This window comes from Sarcophilus harrisii, chromosome 2, assembly GCF_902635505.1.
Source record: "Sarcophilus harrisii chromosome 2, mSarHar1.11, whole genome shotgun sequence".
Lineage (NCBI taxonomy): Eukaryota > Metazoa > Chordata > Mammalia > Dasyuromorphia > Dasyuridae > Sarcophilus > Sarcophilus harrisii.
In genome coordinates, this window is record NC_045427.1 from 218092019 (window position 1) to 218115903 (window position 23885).

Below are 23885 nucleotides of genomic sequence, written 5' to 3' on the forward strand. Positions count from 1 at the left end.
GAAAACAATGAAACTCCTAACCTGGGCTTTTTGATGATCTTCAGTTCATTGTATTGTTAAATTCTATATGTATGTTACACATCCCAAGATACTGATACCCCTAGCAAAAGCCTCCAAGAAATGCACCAAGTATTGCCAAGCAAGCCATCAAAGACCTAAGGAAGGCAACTCTCTAAACCCCAGTGAAGCCCTTCCCCCACCCACAAGAAACATCCTAAGCCATCTTTGTGGTCCTCAACATACTCACCAAAATTATTTGTTATTGTTCCTACAAGAACTTCACTCCCAGACCACCGGTTTGTTCCTGTACCACATTTTCCAGTTACCAACCTTTTAGACTGTATTCTTTCTCATTTTAAGGTACTAATTTAGTTCCTGATTTTGGAAGAATTATCTGGTATTTCTGGGCAATGAAACACAGCTAGCAGCCATCTACCAAAAATGACTGATTGGACAATAATAATTACTGGACACATAGATTTTAAAGTTTATAAAGTTCTTGACACATTATCTACTTTGAGCCTCACCACAACCCTACAAAACAGGCAGTAGAGGAATCATGATGACCATGATGATGACTAGAGCTATTTCATTGATATTTGTCATGAGGAATCTCCTAGAAGGAAACTTCCTCTACCCAAGGAAGATTGGCAGTTGTTCTACAATTTACAAACTTAGAGCATTGTCTAAGACTCTGAGACATTAAGCAATGTGACCAGGTTCATATGGTACTATATCAGGATCTAGCATGGAAAATTACTGCCCCATTTTTTAGAGTCTGGCAATTCTTTTCCATTTTCTTGCTACATCATCATTCTAGTCATGACAGAAACTCAAATCCAGGGCCATGAAGCCAGAATGTGTCAATTATTCCTAACTCTAAGTCCACTTATCTGTTTTCTGCATACAATACTGCCTAGCATAGAATGTATTTATGTCTTTGATTCAGTTCAATGGAAGAAACATTTAAGTCACTGCTGTGCAAATGGCCCAAGATAGGTACTAGGATGCAAAAACAAAAGTGAAACATTTTCTGACCTAAAGGACTTTTATTCTATTTTTCCCAATTTTATAGATTAGGAAACAAAACCTCAGCAAAGGGAAGTGAGCAGCTCATGGTCCTTACAGTTAGTAAGTACCAGAAATAGGATCTGTATCTAGATCTTTATGCCTAGGTACTTCAAAAGTTCAGTAAAATAATTATCACTGACTGAATTTACTCACAGCAATGCCCTATGTGAATTACCCAGCCAGGATATCCTCTGCAGAGATGATTGATTCCATCCATAAAATATGCCCACGGACCCTATCCCATTACTTGTCCCTGTGGCCAATAATTGGAGATCAGTTAGAAATCACCCAATTTTTGAACCAGAATCAGGACAAAAAACAATTGAAGCTATGCCAGGAAGAACCTGTGATGAGGTTGTGGTTTTCTATTGGGCAACTGAGGATCCATCCAAAAGATATCTAGGTTTACCCAAGAGCATACCCTCCAGGGATAATAAAGAACCATAGAATTATAGAGACCCTGGCCAATACACCTCATAGAATCACAGCACCTGAGAACTGAAAGGGATTCCACTGGTCATCTGGTCCAAATTGTACAGGAAAGGAATCCTCATTATCTAGCCCCTTCTTAAAGAGCTTAAATGAGGAGTAATTAAATCACTTCCCTCCAAAGTAATCGTCCTATTTTTTGAAAGACTTGGTGTTAGGAAATTTCACCTGACACTGTGCCTAAATTGGCCTCTTTGCTACTTTTACCTATTATTCCTAGTTCTTCACTGTGGAACCAGACAGAATAAATCTAATCCTTCCAAATACATGCATATAGCAATTATATCCCCTTCTTCTCTAAGCTAAACATTACCATTTCTTTCAAATGAGTCTTATATGCTATGGAGATGGAACTTAATATGTATTGTACAATATGTATCTACAATAATGTAGATGAGGTTTTGCCATTGGACCCACGTGGCTCTGGAGCAGAGAGTGAGACCAATGATTTTGCAGAGCACATTTTGCTTTACTTAAATCCAATTCACTTGCAAGTTAAGACATCATCCTCCTGATGTCATTGGTCCTCTTCAAGAATGAAAGACCGGCAACCATAATGACAATAGGACATGGATATGAACCACAGGACAATACTGCAAATGAGCTCTGATGAGGTGGAATAGAGTGAGGCTACCACCTCCCTATTCTTGGAAACTTTAATGGGACCTCCAGTTCTCTCTTGGCCAGATGGCTTCAGGAAATGTTCCACTCCCTCCTTAAAGAAAACTCCATCCTCCTGACAAACCCTGCATTAGATGACCTTTGAAGCTCCTTCCAACCCTGAGGTCCTATGATTCTATAATCCTCTAAGCATAGTCAGAGACCCGACATTTGCTAGCAATTAGAGTTACTAGGGAGTGGGGATGGAAGGAGGGCTGGAGAGGAGGGGAGAGTAAGGAGACCAGAGAGAGTGGGCTGGGGGAAGCAGAAGAGTTTTGTGTCAGATTTCTCCGAGCCTGTCAGCTGAAAGCATCCCAGTCTGCCCCGCCCCAGGGAGTTGCCAACATTTTCTTCCAGTGGGGGCAAGGTGGGTGTGAGCCACTGAAGGGGAGATCCAGGGGTGTTGTCGAAGGTGGGAGGGGAACAGGGGGGACAGAGGGACGGTTCAGAGGGAGGAAGCAGCCGCACAAAGAAGTCCTGGCCGCGGCAGTTTCAAAAATACCAAGGAAGTTGATCTGGGCTCTGGCCCAAGAAGTGACGAGGCTGAGAGAGGGAGGAGAGGGAGAGGGAGGCACGGGAAGCCTGGATCACACACTTGGAGTTTGGATGTCTAGTGGGAAAGAGGGTAACTCCTTGCTGTTGGGGGAGTGGGAAGGGATGGGAGAGAACAGCTGTGTCAGCTCCAGGCCCTAGGCAGCAAATGTCAGCCGGGGAGGAGTCACCGCAGGGTACAATTCTAACCTGGGGCATGAACTAAAACCCTCAAATCCCAGGCCTTGAAGGGAGCCTAAGGAGGCTAAGAATGAGTTCAAAAAGTTAATCCCTTCCTCACTATAACTCTTGGGTAGAGAAGGGCACCTAAGATACTTTGTATGGTCCTATAGGGAGCCACCTGCCATCCTGTCTTGGACCCCCAAAGCTATCCCCTCTCAAGTCATTCCAAGAAGCATCTGAAGCTCCCCAAGAGTCTCTTTCATCATCTTCCACCTCTGGCTCCCGATTAACAACAAGACCATGAAAGGTAAGTTCTGGGCAAAGATGGGGCCTAGGATTAAGGAGAGTCTTTGGGGTTCAGACTTGCTAAAAGAGACCTTCTGCCCTATGACCATTGGGAGAAACTGGGGACAGGGAACACAATGGGCTGCTTTGTCTGCAAGGCTGCTGCTGGTGTCCCGGGATGGAAACATTCAAGTTCAGGGCAGGAGAGGGGCGGGGTAGGTGTGTCTGTCTACATTCTAACCACACTGGGAGATCCCTGATTCTGTGACAGCAGAGAGCATTTAAATAAACAGATGCACAGAACAGCTCTTAAGCAGACAAATGATGGGGTGAGAAGGGAGGGGAGAGGGAAAGGTAGGGCGGAGAAATGATGGAGAGTAGTAACCAGAGCAGAACAGTTACAGCAGCTAAGACACACAGGGAGTTATTTTTCTGATAAGGTTTTTGCTTTTCCTCTCATCCATAGAATCAGGATGATAGACCATTTTCCCTATCACATGTCCCTACAACTCTCATACCCATTTTACAGATGAGGAAAGTGGAGCTTAAAGAGATTATTGTTTAAATCCTAGAGGAGCTCTAATTTCTAGTGTCAGAAACTACAACCAAGCAGTAAGATTTGATGAGGATGGTCCCTCCTGCCCCTGAACCATAACAGTGCAAAACATTTGGCTATCACTAGTCTGAACTACAGCTCTGCCATCTGCCCCCAGAAATAATTCTCAGGAGCTGGCTGTAGGGTATGACCAGCACCTCTTTCTCTTAATTGGAATGCAGAATTGCAGTAGGATGGGTGCACAAAGAGAATGATGGTCCAAAGCTCCTTAGCCCTTCCTGCTCTATAACTGCTTTCCCCACATTACCCCCAGCTTCCTCAAATTTCTCTACAGGTCTCCCCTGCCCTGGTCCTGATCCCACCCTGCCTCTCACCTTCACTCTACCAATTAAGTAGCTAGGGCTAGAATTAAGTAGGCAATCTGCCACGAGCCAATGAACTGAACCCTTCATCCCAGGTCAATAGGAATTTTGCTTTGGAAGAAACTTTTCACACTGTTTTTGGTATTGAGATCAAGATTCATTTGGAGCCATCTCCTCTGCTATCTCTCCACTTCCCACTGCTTCTTGTCCCTTAAGAATGTCATAAGTGAAAATTAGCATTGGCCTAGAGAAGAAAAGAGAATTCTTTTTTCTGTCTATTCTTTTATTTATTTTTGTGGCTATTAATTTTTATATAATGTGCACATGGCTGCTCTGCTTTCTTCATTTACAATCACTTCATGAAAATCTCCATGTATTTCTTTGTATTCAGATTGATAACTTCTTGCAGTGAAATAACAGTTCATTATAGTTATATGCCACAACTTGTTCAGTCATTTCCTAATTCTTAAACATCTACTATGGACTATTTCTTGATTTAGAATTTTTCTTCCCTCCTTCTTTATCCTTTTTTCTTTCTTCCTTTCCTTCTTTTCTTATCTTCTTTCCTTTTTATTCATTTCTTCTATTTCTCCTTTCCTTTTTTCTCTCCTTTTTGTCTTTCCTCCTTTCTATCATTTCTTCTTTCCTTCATAAATGAAGTGGATAGCATAGGCAGATAAGAGGAATTTCTTATCCCTCTTTATCCTTAGGATGTAATCTTCTCCATCCCCTTTAGTTGACAGATAGGAGCAATAGAAAAAAGCACTAAATTTGTAGTAGGTGTGCATGCTGACTCTGCCATTTATTATCTACCAGACTTCAGACTAGCCAACGTCTCTCAACCTCAGTTTCCTTCTCTGTAAAATAAATGGAATTGGACTACATGTCGTTTGCAGCACTAAATGTATGATCTTATTAATTCCTATTTGATTTATAAAGCACTTAAGATTTTCCAGGTATTTTCCACATATCCAACAATGGGATCAGCTCAGTATAAGAGAATAGTTATTATATTATGATGAAGTATAAGGAATTATACTTCATAGACATGGTAACTTGCCCCTACTCTCACAAGGGATTAGTAACAGAGCTGAGCCAAGAGCTCTTCCCACTACACTATGGGACACATTTCTTTGCCTTCTAGATCATGTCATCATAACCTTGCACACTCAGAGATCTTTATTATTATTATTATTATTATTTAAAGTGCCTTGGAGATATTCTCAGATTTTCATACATCTAAAGCTGGAAAAGACTTCATATATCCCCTAGGCTAATCCCCACATATTTTATAGGTGAAGAAATTAAGTGATTTGTCCCAGATCAGACAAAAAGGTGATAAATAGAAATCTGGGTCACAAACCCGAGTCAAGTCATCAAGTCAAATCAACAAGCACCTACTATGTGCCAAGTACTGTGCCAGGTCCTCTGGTTCAAGCATAGAGATCTCTTCCATTGTGCCACACTCCCCCAAAGCCCTTCAAGTTATCATTCCCATTTTGCTGATGAGGAAACCAAGATTTGGAGAAAGTTGATGACTTGTCAAGTGGAGTAATGGGATAGTACTCAGAGTTAGATCCCAATTCATAACAACCAATGTACTACCTAGATCTGTGCAAAATCCTTCTTTCCATTACACTTTCTTTGTGGTTCCCCTTCATGAACAAAAAACCGTTTTCAATTCCAAGGGTTTCTGGGGCTTGATCGTGGAGAGTCCCATCTAAACAGTTTCATTTTATCGCTTCCTGAATACCCAAATCTCAGGGGTCATTGTCAAGTCTATAAGACAGTATTGGTTATTAATTACCTGTGAGAATCAGGGGGAACTTTAAGTCTTTATTGGGACTTTACCTCTGACTGCTGGGCCCACACATGACCAAGCCTGGTGGCAGTCCTAGGTCCGACATCCTGTGAGAGTGGCTTGGGGTTTTGCCAGCATTCCAGGCATAAACATCATAAGATAAAAATAATGATAGGGTGGGAAATGATGCCTTTAAAGACAGAGCCCCATTCTGCTGAGATTGCACCAGTACAGCTCGGTTGTAAAGGAGAAAGGAAATCCTTAACTTAAGTCATCTGAGCATAGTGGAAAGAACATGGATTTGGAGTCAGAGCAATTTTGTCCTAGTCTGTATAACCTTGTTTATGAATTTGAACTTCCTCTCTCTGATTCTTCATTAAAAATGAGAATATTGAACCAAGTGACTAGGAAGGTACATTCTACCACTAAATCTATGAATTGATGAGTCTTATGTTTTAAAACAATGCTGTCAAACTTGAGTAGAAATAGGGGCCACTAAACCATACATAAGGATTCATGCAGGCTACATATTGACATAGAAAACCACATGTCAACATAATCTATGTTTTATTATATTTTGATTTATTTTGTTCAATATTTCCTGATTACATTTTAATATGGTTCAAGTCCACTCATGAGTGTTATGGGAGGCACCCAATGAACCACATATTTAATATTTCTGTTCCAAGGTCTCTACAAGTTCCAAATCCTTATGATCTGTCACCCTTCACAGAGGTAACTCAGAAAAGAAATTCAGGTTTGGAAGATTAAAGATCATAAATACTGATTTTGAAGCTCGAAGAAACCTTACGGGTTGTTTAGTCCAACCCCTTCATTTTACAGAAAGGGAAACTGAGGAACAAAGAAATGAAGTGACTCACACATGGAGTAAATATCAAAGCCAGAGTTTGAATTCAAACTTGAAAGCTAGAACTTTTCCAATTGTACCATTTTACAAAATAGTGTAGTTGTGAAATAATGATAAGGAGGGGGAGAAAGTTCCAAAAATAACATTCTAATAACATTTAGTAGAATTGATCAACATGTATTTATTAAGCATCTACTATGTACTAGGCATTATGCAAGGCACTGGAGCTACAAACACAGAAGTGAAACCCCTTCCCTTCAAGGAACTTATATTCTATCAGGAAAGACATTTACTAAGGTATTTCTCACTTGGCCAAGGATACTTTGTTAACTACCATAATCAAACCCAAGTCCTACTTTTCCTATCATGCAATATGTTCATCAACAAATGACTGTTGAATTGAATCACCCTCTCTTCATCACTAAGATTAAAGACCATCTTCCTTAAGAGTAGAACTTTGGAGTTTGTCAGGAAATCACTGATATTACCACTTTGAAAGATCAGAAATGTTCCGGGATTCTTTCAGTAGTTATCCAATGGATAACGGGAGACAGAATTTTAACTAGGGGAAGGCAATGTGGGCTTTGTATCAAAGTGCCAGATTTAGAGGTAGAAAATGGAAAGGCGTATAAGTTAGCATCCTGTTAGCAAGAAGAGTTACTAAAAGTAGGAAGTTACTACATAGCCTAAGGTAGCAGACAATAGCAATCTCAACATGTTCAAAGGTCTCCACTGACCAAGATCATCCAGTGTCCCGGTTTCAATTGAGGCTAAGTTTAAGTTAATTGAGAATGGGTTTCATAGAACTTATCTTGGATATGGCTTGTGGTGCCCAATTACAAAAAATTGCTAGTTACAGTTTTGACTTGAGAATAACCCAATTATTTCTTGGTTTTCTGTTTGTTTTTGTTTTTGAAACTGGGTTTGCCTTTGTCATGCAGGCTGAAAGTATAGCAACCACTCATAAGCTCAAACACAATATTGAGGAATACAGAATATTTGAAAAGTTTTGGGTGGGGGAAGTTGTTTCTTTTTTACCAAAATATTTTTCATCTTTTATTTATTTATTTTTGGCAATTTTTTTAAAATTTTGAGCTCCAAATTCTCTCCTGACTCCTATGCCTCTCCCACCTGCTGAAAAGGCAAAAGCAAATTGATATCAATTATACATGTGAAATAATGCAGAACATATTAGCCATATCAAGAAACAAAGAAGGGAGAAAAGGAGAAAGGAAGGAAGATGAAGGAAGAAGAATGGAGATAGGAAAAAGAAGAAGAAGGGAGAGAAGGAAGGAAAGAAGAAAAAGAGAGAAAAAGCTATATTTCAATTTACATTCAGAGTTCATCAGTTCTCTCTCTGGAGATGAATAGCATTTTTCATCATGAGGCTGTTAGATATGTCTTGAATCATTGCACTGATCAGAATAGCCAAGTCTTTCACAGTTGATTATCTACAATATGGTTGTTACCATGCACAATGATCTCCCAGTTTTTACTTCACTTTGCAATAGTTCATTTAGATTTTGAAATTGTTTTTTTGTTTGTTTGTTTTTTTCCCTGAAATCTCCACTTGGTCATTTCTTATAATTCCATCACTATCATATGCCTCAATCATTCAACCATTTCCCGATTTAGGAGCATTTTCTCAATGTCCACCAAAAATGCATTAGTAATTCCTTTATCCCCTCCATCATTTGTCATTTCTGATATGTGTCAAATGGTGCCTCAGGGCATCAATATAAGAGTTTTTACTTGCTCTGTTTTTCCTACCTAGGCTAGCTTGCCCCTCCTTAGGCAGACTGATGGGACTTTGCTCCCAGAGATTTCCCATATTGGTGCCCTTAGTGCTGATACCAGATCAACTTCAGCCCTGCTTTAACTCAGAACTCCTGAATTTAAGTGATCCAATGGCTTTATCCTGGGCAACTAGGTGGCACAGTGGATAGTGGGTCTGGCCTAGAATCAAGAAGACTCCTCTTCCTGAATTCAAATCTGACCTCAGATACTTACTGTCTGTGTGACCCTCAGCAAATTAACCGTGTTTGCCTCAGTTTTCTCATCTGTGAAATGAAATGAAGAAGGAAATGGCAAACCACTCCAGTATCTTTATCAAGAAAACACTAAATAGAGTCACCTGTTTCCTAGTATGTTTTCTGGAAAAATATTAGGAGTATATGCTACAAAACAACCACACTGAGGGAGGGATTGCTCTGAAGTTGGATGATCTCAGTTGAAGTTCCAACTTAGATGCTTATTATTTGAATGACCTTGGGCTGTGTCCCTGGGTCTTATTTCACTTCCTCTATAAAATGAGGTTAAACCAGATGGTCTTTAAGGTTTTTTTCCACTCTCAGTCTATAATCCTATCATCCATCAGGACAGTGAGCACACTGGGTCACTGACCATTTGGGGACTTCTGTGTCCTAATACCTTATGTTTTTAGGTAAAATGTGGAATAATGGAAAGAGTCCCAGAGTTGGAGTTAGAAGACATGAATTCTTATGTGATTCTAAGTGACTTAGTTTACCTTCATTTCCTCATCTCCTAAAAGAGGAGGTTTAACTAAGTGACTTCCAAGGTACCTTCAAGCTCTAAATCTATAATCTTATGACCTTTCCAAGCTTTTTTCTTCATTTGAAAAATGGTGAAGACCTATTATTTGAATCTAGTGACACAATTCCTATAACCCTCCTAAGCATCAGTTTCCTCATCTATAAAATGAGACAGCTGGACTAGCTGACAGAATCACAGAAATTGTAAAAGTCAAGAGGCACTTCTGTGGCCATTTAATCCCATCCACATTGAAAAGGAACTCCCACTATAAGATCCCCAGTAAGTGGTCAGTCAGGCTCTTGGTGAAAAACTCCAACCCCATCGCCCCTTTAGGTAACCCAATCTACTATGAATTAGCTCTAATTGTTAGGAAGATTTCCTATTATAAGAACTAAATATAATTCTTTCCAAATTAAAACCTTTTTTTTTATTTTGTATCCATCAGAAATGAGCACTTTGGCACATGATAGGAGTTTAATATATACTTATTGATTAATTAATTGATCTTTGTTTCACACTCTAGGACTAAAGGGACCAAATCTAATCAAATCTAAGAGAACTTCTAAAGTTCCTTCTAATTCCAAATCTCATATCTTATGACTATTAAGTGTGAGAGCTGAAATATTTTAGATCAAGAAGGAACCTTAAGGATCAACCTTAATTTAATCCTTTTGTTTTACAAAAGAAAGAAACTGAGGCCCACAGAGGCCCACTCTGTCTAAATGACTTGTCCAGTCATAAGATTACAGCCTTGAGCAGCTAAATGGCACAGCAGAATGAACACCAGCCCTGAAGTCAGGAGGACCAGAGCTCAAATCCCACCTCAGACACTTAATACTTACTAGCTGTGTGACCCTGTGCAAGTCACATAACCCCAATTGCCTTGCCAAAAAAAAAAAAATCACAGCCTTTCTTCAGTTCAATTATAGCAGTGGTCCCTGTTTATAGCTCAGCTGAGCTGAGGACAATCTTCTCAGTAAAGGGTCAAAGCTGGAATTCCAGGTTAGGTCACCTGACTACAAATCTAAAACTCTCCCTACTCCCACTCTGTGTTTTGTAAGCATAAAGGGCCATAGAAACAGGGATCATAGTTAGTTCTGGGCCTCCAAGGGCATAGCATTCCTGATGGGGCCTTGCTATGCCCTCAGCCTTGAAATGCAAAGCTATTTATTTATTCTCAGGTCCATTAACTTCTTAAAAATGATTTTGGTAATTGTATTTCGCTAGAAATTGGTTTTCTTTGTAATACTTTTATTTTACACATTAAAAATTCTATTCTGTTTAGAAGTCCATAGTCTGTGACATTTAAATAGATTAAGGACTCCTGTTTTTGAGAGAAGTAGAGAAACTCTGTAACCATATTCCATAGGAGATCTAAGTAAAAGCATTAATATCCCTCTGACAATATTACTTGGAACAGGAAAGTCTTTTCTCAAGCTATAGACACTCAATATTTGAGCTGCTTTCTGACACTATTGACCTACAGAATATGTATAATCAGATGCTAGGATTTTGCTGGTTGTTTTTGTTTCTTTCCCATGGAAAACAACACGCCTGGGAAGTGGGGGGGGGAAGGGAATAGGGGCCCTGAAAGGAAGCCCTGGATTTTTAAGCTCTGTCTGGATATGGTACCACCAAAGCCCCAGCTGATCCTCTGAGATTCACATTTTTGGGGTAAAATCTTCCTGGGTCCCCATCCCCCACTCCAAACAGTGTCAAATTATGGATTTATTTTTATTTTTTTGAGGAGAGGGCTGAGGAAAGGGAAAACTACGTGCATAAGATTCCTCATCTGTAAAATGAGGGGGTTGGTCTCTAAGGCCCTTTCCAGTTCTGAGATTCTGTGTTCTTGAAGAAAACATGCACATGCACGCACATACACACACACACACTAAAAGCAGAGCGCTCCACGCCTGGGCAGAGTGCCCAGGACAACTCTGCCAAGGAAAGTCCCTTCCAACCTGCTGCTCCCCTCTTTCCTGCCTCCCCAGCCCTGGCTGCCCACATAGGCCATCTCTTTCCATGAAAATCCACAGCTGGCATGGGCCGGGGCACAGCTGAAGGCTCCCTCCTCGTGCCCCCACACCCTCAAAACGTACGCCCAAATCGCCTTCCTTCACAGCGACAGGGCTGGGTCAGCATCTCCCTCCAAGGCTTCCTGCCTGCCTGTTGGAGCCATGACTGCTTACCAAGGGGCTTCTCTGGGAGCGGGACATGGCAGCAGAAGCCAGCGTTACTGTTTTAAAGTTCTGACCCCTAATTCCCTCCGGACTCTGGGCCAAAGGTCCCAGAAGAAGGAGCAGTGAGAGGTTCTGTGATCCCGGGCCCAGGCTGCTGCCTCCAGGGGAGCCGATTAGCCAGCCACTCCTCTGGCCATGTATCCTGTAGCCCAAGCTGTCATGAATGCTGATGGCTGGACTCACATCCTCCTGCTCTTCCATGCATGAAGAGATGGCTCAGCTCTTTGTGGGGGTGGGTGAGATTTCACAGCTCCCATTATGTGTCAGAAACACAGCTCCCCAGAGCAAAGAAATGGGCTGAGGAGAGGCAAGAGAGAGTGACATAATCCCAGGGAAAATCTGCTTCATGCACACTGGCCGTGGGGTGATTAAATTCTGCTACTGGCCCCATGCCCTGACTAGGAGACTATGGGCTTCCCTCGAAAAGCTCCAGTTCCAGATTGCAGACCTCCAAAGTTTGCAAGGGACCTGAGGCGACAGCAAAGATGTTTAAGGTGGCCAGCAACGTTCTCTGTAAATGACACTTTCCTTAGGGTCGAAGCTTTAGGAATGGAAGGGCCCTCAGAGCCCATAAAATTCAACTTCTCATTTTTACAGATGGTAAAATTGAGACTCAAGTGATTTACCAAAAGTCACACAGGTCATAAGGGGCAGAGCCAAGATTCAGGACCAGCTCCACCCTGATAGGAAAATGGAGTGGAAAGAGCCCTGACTGGAATCTGAGGACCTGAGTTCAACCTCCCCTTCAACATTTATTCTTTGTAAGACTTTGGGCAGATTGCTCTCTTTTTGCTCTGTGCTTCAGTTTCTCCATTGATTGGGAGGGGTGGAACTAATTTCTCTCCAAGGCAATTCATAATTCTACTGATTTTTGAGTCTGTGAGAAAAAGGGTTGTTCTTTTACTCAGAATTGATTTGTTCAGTGAGACATTAGGGAGTGTCTCTAACTTGGCATCTCTCAGCCAAGAACAGGCAGCTGCCCTTGATGGAGGAAGAATGGTTTAGGACTAGCCCTGGCTGTTTGGAGCACTTATTATCAACACCCCATATTTTTAGCACTTGATTATATTCACTCTAGTTCTCTGCTGTCTGGAATTGTTCTCTAATGTATTCAAGCCAATAAAGGATAGAAAGAGGCAAAGGGAGACAAGACAGCCTCATGAAAAATCATCTTTCTATTTATATGGAGGTTTCACAGTTTAAAAAGTACATCATGTCCAGCATCTTACTTGGTCCCTCACCCTCTTAGGCAAAGGCGAGGTTATTATAATTCCCAATTTACAAATGTAAAATGCAAAAGCTGAGGCTCAGAATTTAGGTTCACAGGCTCATAGATCTCAGACCTGGAAGGGATCTTGAGAGTCATGTAATCTAACACTCTCATTTTACAGATGAGGAAACTAAAGTCAAAAAAAGGTTAAGTGACTAGGGTAAGGTCTAATAAGCAATAAGTGCCAAAGTCAAAATTAGAACTCAGATCTCAAACCCTTCATTTTACCAAGGAGAAAATTTGAGGTGAGATGCTTAGGTCTCACCCCTTTGACTCTTTATAATCCTTTTGGGGGTTTTCTTGAAAAAGATACTGAAGGGGACATTTCCTTCCCCAGTTCATTTTACAGATGAGGAAACTGAGGCAAGCATGGTTAAGTGACTTACTCAAGATCACATAGCTAAGTATCTAAGGTCAGATTTGAACTGATTTGAACTGTTGAATCTTCCTGACTTCAGTCCCAGCAGTCTATCTATTGAGCCTCCTAGCTACTCTAGTACATGGCAAAACCAAGATCTGATCCCAGACCAAGTCCTCTGATTTCAGATCCAACATTCATTCCAGTAAACCCAAGTGGCTAAGTGGGCTACCAAGGACAGCAAAGTGTATCAATGAAAAGGGGAAAGGAATAAAACAAGGATAAGATCATTGATGAGAGTGGGAGGGGTATGAAGCTTTGGGTGAGAGCAGCAAGAATGAGACATCTATGTCCAGAGCAGCCAGTGTGGACCCCAAAGCTGGAGTTATGTGTCAGAAGCAGGAGCAAGGGAAGCCATGGTGTGAAGAGAAGTGAAAGCAAGAAGATTCAAGAAGGATAAAATTTATCTAAAGAGAAAAGGAGATTAATAAAATCTGTAGTATGCATGCATACAAATACACTCATAGGCACACACATACATGTGTATGGGACATGCACACATCCAGAGGGAAGTTACAAGTCGGGGCTGGGGCTGGCAGGCTGGAACTAATGAAAATCATTTTGCAATCTCAATTGCAGCATTTTCTAACCTTAACTATAGCTATCCCCCAACTGAAATTATAATGTTGACTACCAGTGGACTCAAAACTTTTTATTTCTTTTAAACAAACAGTTATTTAGAAAACCCACATTGTTAACTTGACAAAAGATAACCATCCAAATATGTTCCTTGAATCTACAGAAGAGAAAGCTTTAGTTATAATTCCTTGACTCTCCCCGTCTTGACCCTATGGGAACAGTGGCCCATGAAAGTCCAAAGAATGGCCTAAGACTTAAGAGTATAGAGCTGGAATCAGGAAAATCTGAGTTTGAACTCTGTCTTAAATGCCTATTAGCTCAGAGACTCTGAACAATTCCTTTAACCTCTCAGGTGCTGAGTGTCCCATGTAAAATGATGGACTAGTTTTCATATCTTTTAGTTTCAAATCTATGATCCGGTCTAGGGCTGAGCTAGCAGAAGACTTCTTGGTTGATAGGCTACTTTCTGCCCTTCCAGAGCTAACCCAATCTATTAAATATATATATATATATGTATATATGTATATATATATATATATGCAGACGATACAAACACTAAGATATATTCAAATTCTCTATATTGCTTTTCCAGATTAGAGACAAAGAATAGTATATCAAAAAGAGCCCTGGATTTGTGTGACTTCAGGCAAGCTATCTCACCCCAAATAAGAGAGGAAGAATATTGGATTAGATGACTCCTTCCAGTTCTGAATCTGTGATGTTAAATAATACCCATTCTGGTTTCTTTCCAACACTTTTATTTCTTTTTTAATTAATTATTTTTTTTTGGTTATACATGCATATTAACTTTTTTAATATACATTCTTCATGAATCATGTTGGGAGAGAACAAAAGGGAAAAACCATTAGAGGGGAAAAAAGTGAACATAACACATATGTGTTGATTGACATTCAATCTCCATAGTTCACTTTCTGGATGCAGATGATGTTTTCTATCATAAAGTTTATTAGAATTGCCTTAGATTAGTGAATCACTGAGAAGAAACAAGTCTTTCATAGCTGATCATCACACAATCATGCTGTTACTGTGTACAGTGTATCCCTGGTTCTGCTTATTTCACTCAGCATCAGTTCATGTAAATCTTTCCAGGTCTTTCTAAAGCCAGCCTGTTTATCATTTTTTATGGAACAATAATATTCCATTACTTCATATACCATAACTTATTCAGCCATTCCCCAACTGATGGGCATCTACTCATTTTTTCATACGAAGATTTTTGCACATGTGGGTTCTTTTCCCTCCTTTATTATTTCTTTGAGGTACAGATCCACCTATACTATTATTTCAATTGGATAATATGACACTGGGGACATAGACTTAAGTACATGAACAATCAGGTTTTCCAAAAGTACGCACTAAAATCTGTAACAATATAATTTCCAAGATTTGAGTCTTTAAGAGTAACCTTTCAAAGGCTATCCCCTGTTAGGTGCTATCTCTATAATTCAGTAACCTAAGGGGTGCAGTTTGCTATGATGAATAACTAATTTTCCTGGAAATGCTAGGAAGGAGAGAAAGGAATATAGTATACTTTTCCATCCAATTATATTTTCTGTAAAAAATAAATTGCTAAGTAAAATTAATCATAACTTCATTTTTAATCATTAAAAATGAAAATATACATAATTTGGAGCAAGATTTAAAGAAATATAAATATAGGCACTATCTGGTAACTTTCATGTTAACAATCACTGTTAAATTTAGATATAGCCCTACCTCTGAGACAAGTAATGTAGATGATAAGTTCTAAATTTGGCTATTACTCTGGCATTTTAGGACTTATCACAGCAGTGTAACTGAAGTGCCACTCCTTCCAAGAGGACTTTTCTGGTTTCTCCAGTTACCAGTGCCACTCTCTCTAAAGTTATCTTCCATCTACAGGTATCTTTTCCACATGGTGACTTTCCCCATCTTGGTTTTGCTATACTCATGGGTCAACATAAGAAATTAAATGGGAATTTGGAGTTTTGTGGAAATCACAAATAACATGCAAAAATCCATCAAATGACACAAAAAAGTTTAGAAACTCAGAAATGCTAAAATTATATGTGCAGTATTCTATAATATTAACATATTTTCTCTTTTAATATCATAATAATTCAGAAGGAAGGGTCAAAAAATTTTATACGTATTTCCAGATTAAGGGACCTCATATCCCTAATTACCCCGCCATGTAGAAGGTATAACTGCATTTTATGTTTACCTTGTTTGTATTTTATATGAGTATATGTCTTCACCTATTATAATTGAGTTCTTTAACAGCAGGGACTGTTTTTGCTCCTGCTTTATATTCCCATGCATAACAATGCCTGGTACATAGTAGGTGCTTAATAAATGCTTGGTAATTGGTTATTTGGCTAACTGCACATAGGAAATGTAAAGAAATGAAAGACAGGAAATAATGGAAGGAGAAGAAGGAAGGAAAGAAAGGAGGGTAGTTCTCTAGGTTAGTACAGCACCATTTATAAAGACATAGGGAAGAATGAACCCAGAATGTGGGTTCATAAAGCATTCCAAGAGACCAATATTTTCCAACCTCTAATTCACGGGAAGTTGTCACTGACCCACAAAGCTTCTACTTTTAAGATCATAGAATCATAAGTTTAGAGACTTAAGAGTTGGTCAGGACTTAGACATCATCAAATTCAATTCCCTCATATTAGATGAGGACACTGAGACCAGAGAAGTGATTCATTGAGGATTACTCAGCTTGTCAATGTCCAACATGGGATTGAAATTCAGCTCTTCTTGACTCCAGTTCCATATCTCTATCCATTCTGCCACAGTTCTCATTCATCCTTTTCCTTCACATTCTATGCTACCACCTTGTCTCCCTTATTCTTCCTGGTTCCTGTGGCCCATCCTCCAAGAGCCTCCATACAAGGAATTCTTGATGAATGATATGCAGAGGGAATCTTTGGATGGGATAAAACTAACCTCCAAATGAACTTTAGAATTTCCTTTGAGTAATTAAAAGCATTATTCTTAGAAGTGTTTGTTCAATAGGCTTTATCAGAGTGCCCAAGAGATCTATTACCACAAAAAAAGGTGAAGAACTCCTATCCTAGGGGCAGCTAGGTGATATAGTGGATAGATCACTAACCCTGAAGTCAGGAAAATCTGGATTCAAAGCCATCTTCAGAAATGTACTAGCTGGTCCTGGGCAAGTCACTTAACTCTGCTTGCCTAATTTAAAAAATCAAACAAACAACAATAACAACAAAACAACAAGCTTTCCCAAATTAAAATGAACTAAGGCTATGAAGCAGATTTTTTGTCACTGAGGCAAAAGTGGATCAAGGAAGAAGTGATGGGGTATACCTGGGATGTAGTCCCCAGGGGAGAAGTATCACACACTAGCATCCCTGGAGGTTTACTAACCCACAGTTTAGTTGAGAAACATGGCACTAAACAAGAGCAGAGGACATATGTTGGGGAATAATGGGAAATAACAATTGGGTGGATAAAATGGGGCCAGATTATAGAGTGTAAAACCAGGGCAGAGGAATTTAGATTTCATGCATCAAAAGATTCATACTTTTCTCTGGGGTTAGCAGTTTCTCCTCAAAAATAGAACATAGTTCCTTACACACACACACACACACACACACACACACACACACTTCTTAGTTGACGACTGTCCTGAGTCTATCCCCAGTGGGCAATTGACTGTGGATGAGTTTCTTCAAACTTAGCAAAGCTGATTCTCAGACAACAGAAGAAACATAATCCATTGCTGGCTCTGCCAAAATTTGTTTTGCTGGCATAGGCTCAAGACCTCAAAGTTACCCTTGTACCATGAGAAAGCATCAGAAGAGGACTCCAGTGGAGGGGATATTCAATATAGTAGAGGGAAAAAATACATAGAGTGGTTTTTTTTTAGCCCAGAGCAACATGACACAAGCTGAGTTTAGTGAAGATTTATCTGGAAGCTGGACTATATCCCCACTGGGACATCTGAGGACATTTCAGGGTACCCTGACTCAGCTAGGAGTATCCCAACCCCAACTTTTCTTTTTTATATGCCTATCATCTATTCTGAGGGTCCACTAAACCAGAACATTTGGATATATCCCTATCTAGTAGCAATATAACAATGGCAACATATTCACATGAAGATGGAGAAACTAAATTTAGAGAAGTCAATTAGGAGGCCAGCTTCTGGAAGAAAGTACAAATTGCTCCATTTGACACTTAAAGCCTTTCAAGATCTGGCTCCAATCCATTTTTCCAAGCTAATTAAACATTAGTTGTTGTTTTTTCTCCCATGCCTTTTATATTCCTACCCAATTGACCTATGATATTCCCAACATTCCATTTCCCATCAAGGAGTCCTTAGGGTAGCTGTCCCCTATTTCTGGGATGTTCTCACTTCTCACTTCCACTTTGTGGAATTTTTATCTCTCTGAAAAACTCCATGCAAAATCATTTCCCACACTATTGTTCTTCACCACACTTCCAATCAATAAGTGCCTACTATATGACAGACACTGTGCCAAGTACTGGGGATTAAAAAAGAGGCAAAAGATAGTCACTGATCTGAAGCAGGTTACAATCTAATGGAGGGGACAACATGCAAAGAAATATAGGCAAAGTGAATTATATACAGAATAAATAGGAAATAATTAGCAAAGGGAAGGTACTGGAATTAAGAGGCTTGGGGAAGAACCTCTGTAGAAGGTGGGATTTTAGCTGGGGCTTAAAAGAAGCCATGGAGGTCAGCAATATTTTCATTGCATAGATTTTGTCTCGATACAACTGTGTACATTTTGTTCCCCCCATTCAACGGGGAGAATATTGGTAAGAACTTTTTACAATATCACTTTGACTATGTGACTATGTGACTATAGGTTCAATGACTCCCAATCCAAGATTCATTGTATTAAACCACTAATGGAGGAAGAATGGCGGGAGAATGTAAGGGAAAGCATTGTGTTCTGAGATAATTTTACAAGGGGTAATTCAGTCATTGAATCAAGGGATGTTTGAAGTGGAGGAAACACAGAGATGATTGAGATCAATGACCTATTTTTCAGAGAGGCTCAGAAGCATGGTCAAAGTCACATAGTAACAAGTGGTTAGCAAGCTCCTTGAGGTCAGGAACTTTGGTAGTTCTGTTTTTTTCTCCTAGTGCTTAGCCCAGGGCTTAACATAAAGTAGGAACTTAATTATTGAGATGAGCTGCAGCAATGCAAGAATTATGGAAGGGGATGAAAATATAATGGTGACAGCAAAGATGTAGAGAATGGACAAGACAGAGGAAAGATCAATAGTACCTGATGAAGTCCTTACAAAACTTTATAAGAATGTTCTTTTAGGGGCAGCTAGTAGGTACGGTGGTTAGAGCACCAGTCCTGAAGTCAGGAGAACCTGAGTTCAAATCTGGCCTCAGACACTTCCTGGCTGTGTGACCCTGGGCAAGTCACTTAACCCCAATTGCTTCAGGAAAAAAAAAGTCCTTTTAGAACTGCAGCAATTGTGGCACATTAAGTTAGAACCAAAATGGATCCAACTTTTTATTGAATTCCCACCTAAAGCCAAGAATTTTGGGGGAAATAATACAGAATTATTAAGGGTTTCGGTAATTCTACAAACCATGTTGAGAAGCAATGTAGCTTCTGGGTGGGGTTAACTAGAATTCAGACAATGGCAGTCTTCCTACCTGCACAGGTCACTCACACAGCATGGCTTCCAGAATCAGTATGGCAATATAGCCAGAGTGCTCAATGTAGAGTCAGGAAAATTAAACCCCATCACTGACATTCATTATTATCTAGGTGATCCTAGTCAAGTCACTTAACTTTTCTGAACCTTAGTTTCTGAGTATCCTCCTCTCCTCTCCTCCTCCTCTTCTTTCTTTCTTTTTCTTCTTCTTTTTCTTTTCTTCTTCTTCCTTCTCTTCCTCTTCCTCCTCCTCTTCCTCGTCTTCTTTCTTTCTTTCTTTCTTTCTTTCTTTCTTTCTTTCTTTCTTTCTTTCTTCCTTTCTTTCTTTTTCTCTTTCTCCTCCTCCTTCTCCTCCTCATCTTCATCCTCTTCTTCTTCCTCCTCCTCTTCTTCTCCTCCTTTTTTTCTTTTTCTTCTTCTCATCTGGATTGGTAGAATATGTACCCCATGCTTACACATTGATGGAATGATAATAGATGACATTTCTATAGGGCTCTACATTTTCTACTTTACATACATTATCTTATTTGATTCTCACATAACTCTAGGAATTAGGTAATATTATCATTTTACAATTATTATCTCACTTAATCCTCAAAACAACCTTTGAAGGTAAGTACTATTATTATTATTCCAATTTTATTGATAAGGAAATTGAGGCAAACAAGGTGACGTGTCTTGCTCAGCATCACATAGCAAGTAAGTATCTGAATCTGGATTTGATCTCAGATCTTCCTGTCTCCAGGGCTCCAGGTGAGCTTTAGCCACCTAGCTATAGTCTTTAAGAGTTTCTGTCCTCTTTTTGCTGTCTCCCCCAAATCATCATGCAACCAATTTAGCAGTGCTTCAATAACTCTACAAATTCTGAATTTAGTTGGTCTGATTCTAAACTCACCACTGTACTACTCATCATAACAAAAAAAGTGGAAGCTTTTACAACTTGCCAGAACCTACCTGAACTTATGCTTTACTTCTATAATCTCAAGTTTCTTTTTTTAAAGTATTTTATTTCCCTCCTGCCAATTACATGTCAAGACGATTTTTAGTATTCATTTGTGCAAGATTTTCAGTTCCAAAATTTTCCCCCTTTTTTCTTCCCTGCCCTCTTCTGGAAATGGTAGGCAATTTGATATGTTATACATATGCCATCATGTAAAACAGGGGTGGAGAATCTTCAGCCATGGGCCTTACAAGGCCTGTGAAATAATTTACATAATCAACCACAGGCAATGATGAACCTCCCTCTGTTTGAGTTCTTTAAGTTGATAATTTTCCATGTTATTACTGTCCAGAATGGACCTTGGCAGAAAAAATTCCCCATTTCTGATGTAAAACATATTTCATTTTAGTCACAGTTGTAAAAGAAGAAACAGATCAAAATGGGAGAAAAAAGCACCATGAAAAAAAAATAAAGTGGGAAAAAATATGCTTCAATCTGCATTCAGAGTCCATCAGTTCTTTATCTAGATGTGATAGCATTTTCCTTTGTACTTCTCTTGCATTAGTGTGTTGCTGAGACTGAGTCATTCATAGCTAGATCACACAATGTTGCTGATACTGTGTTTATGTTTTCCTGGTTCTGCTCATTTTACTTTGTATCAGTACATACAAGTCTTTCCAGGTTTTTCTGAAATCTGTTTACTCATCATGTCTTATTACATTCATATACTTGATCAGCCATCACCAGTTTCTAATATTTGGCTACCACAAAAAGGACTGTTATATATATTTTTGCTCATGAAGGTCCTTTTCCCTTCTCCATGATCTCTTTAAGATACAGACCTAGTAAGTGGTATTGCTGCATCAAAAGGTTATGCACAGGTTGTTGCCCTCTGGGCATAGTTCCAAATTATTCTCCAAAATGGTTATATTAGTTTACAACTCCACCAACAATGCATTGGTGTCCCAATTTTCCCATATCCTCTTCAACATTTATTATTTTCCTTTTTTTTTTGTCATGCTAAGCCAATCTGATAGGTGTGAGGTGATAACTCAAGAGTTGTTTTAATTTGTATTTCTCTAATCAAAAGACATTTAGATCACTTCCTCATATGCCTATAGATAGCTTTGATTTCTTCTTCTGAAAACTGCCTGTTCCTATCCTTTGTATATTCTTATGCTACTTAAGACTCCACATGTACCTCTGTGCTATACTGAAGCATCTGAAGAGGACCTTAGTGAAAGATGTTAACAAGCTATTTTAAAATAGTGACTTTCCCTTCCGTTTGTCCTACCTAACTCCATCTCCCATGCATATGTACATCCCTTCCACAAACATATTCAGGAATGTTCATTTTTTTTTAAGTTCTATTTTTTAGTGGATATCTTTTTTTAAAATAACAAACTTTTCAGCAAATAAATTTTCCTGAACAGTCCCACCAAGAATATTAGGAATGTTCATTTTTAAGAGTTGTTTATGCTCAGTGCAGCATGTTTTGACTTATCAAATGAAAATGCAATGTATTCAAACAATCACAGATTTTAAGAGCTAAAAGGGATCTTGGTGGCCCTCTGATTTAAACAATCCTCTAAGGGAAGGCCTATTCTAACATATCTAACAAGTGGTCTTCCAATCAATCCTGCAAGAGAATAATACATTTGGGGGATAAGGAGCAAGAAGGAGAAGAAAAAAGTCCCTTGGGTAGCAGGACCTTGGTGTGACTTTTATCCTTTGTTTCCTGGTTTCCATACCAAAAATTAAAGCCAAAAAACACTGTAATTCTGAGAATTACTCAAGGCGCAATGGAGGGGTGTGTGGTGGATCTGAGTGAGTGAAAACATCTTACAAATCAGGAAATACTCAGTATTAGTCCATTAGAAAAAAATCATTATAAAATGACAGAATTTTAAAATGTGGGTTGCACATAAGGCACGGATGAAGGAAAGATGGATAACTTCAATGTTCCTTGTTTTCTTTGCCAAGAGAGTAGGAGGAAGGTCTCCAGCATATTGGGCAGACCTCCCCTCATGATCTAATGAGAGGACATGAATAAGGTCACATGAGATGGGCAGCCACAGATGGGTTGTGATCTGCCCCTTTGAAGGGGGTGTCAGAATCAGTGAGATCATAAGTCCATTGGACTATCAAGTTACAGCTTGTACAGCTCATATTTCTCAAAAGACTTTCATGTCCAATAACATCTTTTGAGTCTGCGAGCTCTGCAGGACTGGCACAATCTCATTCTCCCACAAGCACTCCTACTTCCCATGACCACCCGAGCATGAATTCTTGTAAGATGCGGTGGTAACTGAAAACCCACAGGGGAGACTTTGGGTAGAGTCATAAAATCATAAATCATAAAATCAGAGCTGGAAGGGAATTTAAAGGTCACCAACCCACAAAATCACAGAATATGAGGGTGGAAAGGGATGTAGCAGCCACCTAGTCCAACCCACATCTGTAAAAGGTACTTCTGCAATACACCTGACAAGAGGGTATCCAATCTCTGTTTGAAGACCTTTAGTGAAAAGGAGGCTCCTGAAGCAACCCACCATACTCTTAAATATCCTGACATGTTTTTTGTTGGTTTGTGTTTTTTGGTAAGTTTTCCCTTACAACTTCTTCATTACAGATGAAGGAACTGAGACCCATGGACATAAAGTGATTTGTCTAAAATCAATCAATTAACAAGCATGTATTAAATACATACAATATCTCAGGCACTATGTTGTGTTGGGAATACAAATATAAAAGCAAAACAGTCCCTGCTCTCAAGGAGCTTACATTCTTCTATTAGTGGAACACTACATGTTCCCAGGTAATTATATATATTATATATATATATATATATATATATATATATATATATATATATATATTTATACACATATATAGAGAGAGAGAAAAACAGATAGAAATAGACAAACAGAGACAAAGAGAAAGACACAGAGAGATAGAGACACACAGAGAAGAGAGGGGATATAGAGCATATATATGGGATATGTGTCTATAAATGTATATATAGCTATGTGTTTAATTTGTATATATGCATATATATGTATATGTGTATGTCTGTGTGTGTTAACATATATATGGGAGTGTGTGTAATATACACACATACACACATATATTTTAGTTGTTGGTTAGCCATTTTCAGTCATCTCTGACCTTTCATAACTCCATTTGGGATTACTCTTGGCAAAGATACTGGAATGGTTTGCAATTTCCTTCTCCAGCTCCTTTAACTGATGAGGAAATTGAGACAAACAGGATTAAGTGACTTGCCCAAGATCACACAGCTAGTAAATTTCTAAGTCCATATTTGAACTCAGGTCTTCTGATTCCAAGCCCAGCACTCTATTCACTGTATCCCCTAAGTACCCTTGTATATGTA

At 39.3% G+C, this 23885-nt stretch overlaps 1 protein-coding gene across 4 annotated transcripts in view; it reads left to right on the forward strand.

Annotated features, from left to right (window-relative positions):
* The first annotated feature begins 2492 nt into the window (after positions 1–2492).
* The window catches only part of SCARA3 (scavenger receptor class A member 3), a 52951-nt gene continuing 31558 nt past the window's right edge, over positions 2493–23885 (forward strand). For 2 of the 4 annotated variants that reach the window (XM_031951468.1, XM_031951469.1), the window contains exon 1: positions 2792–3241. In XM_031951468.1, coding sequence (XP_031807328.1) covers positions 3235–3241 — 7 coding nt within the window. In that variant the 5' untranslated portion in view covers positions 2792–3234. Of the gene's footprint in view, positions 2588–2704; positions 3242–23885 lie in introns of those variants that run through there. The other 2 variants (XM_031951466.1, XM_031951465.1) reach the window with 2 other exon arrangements.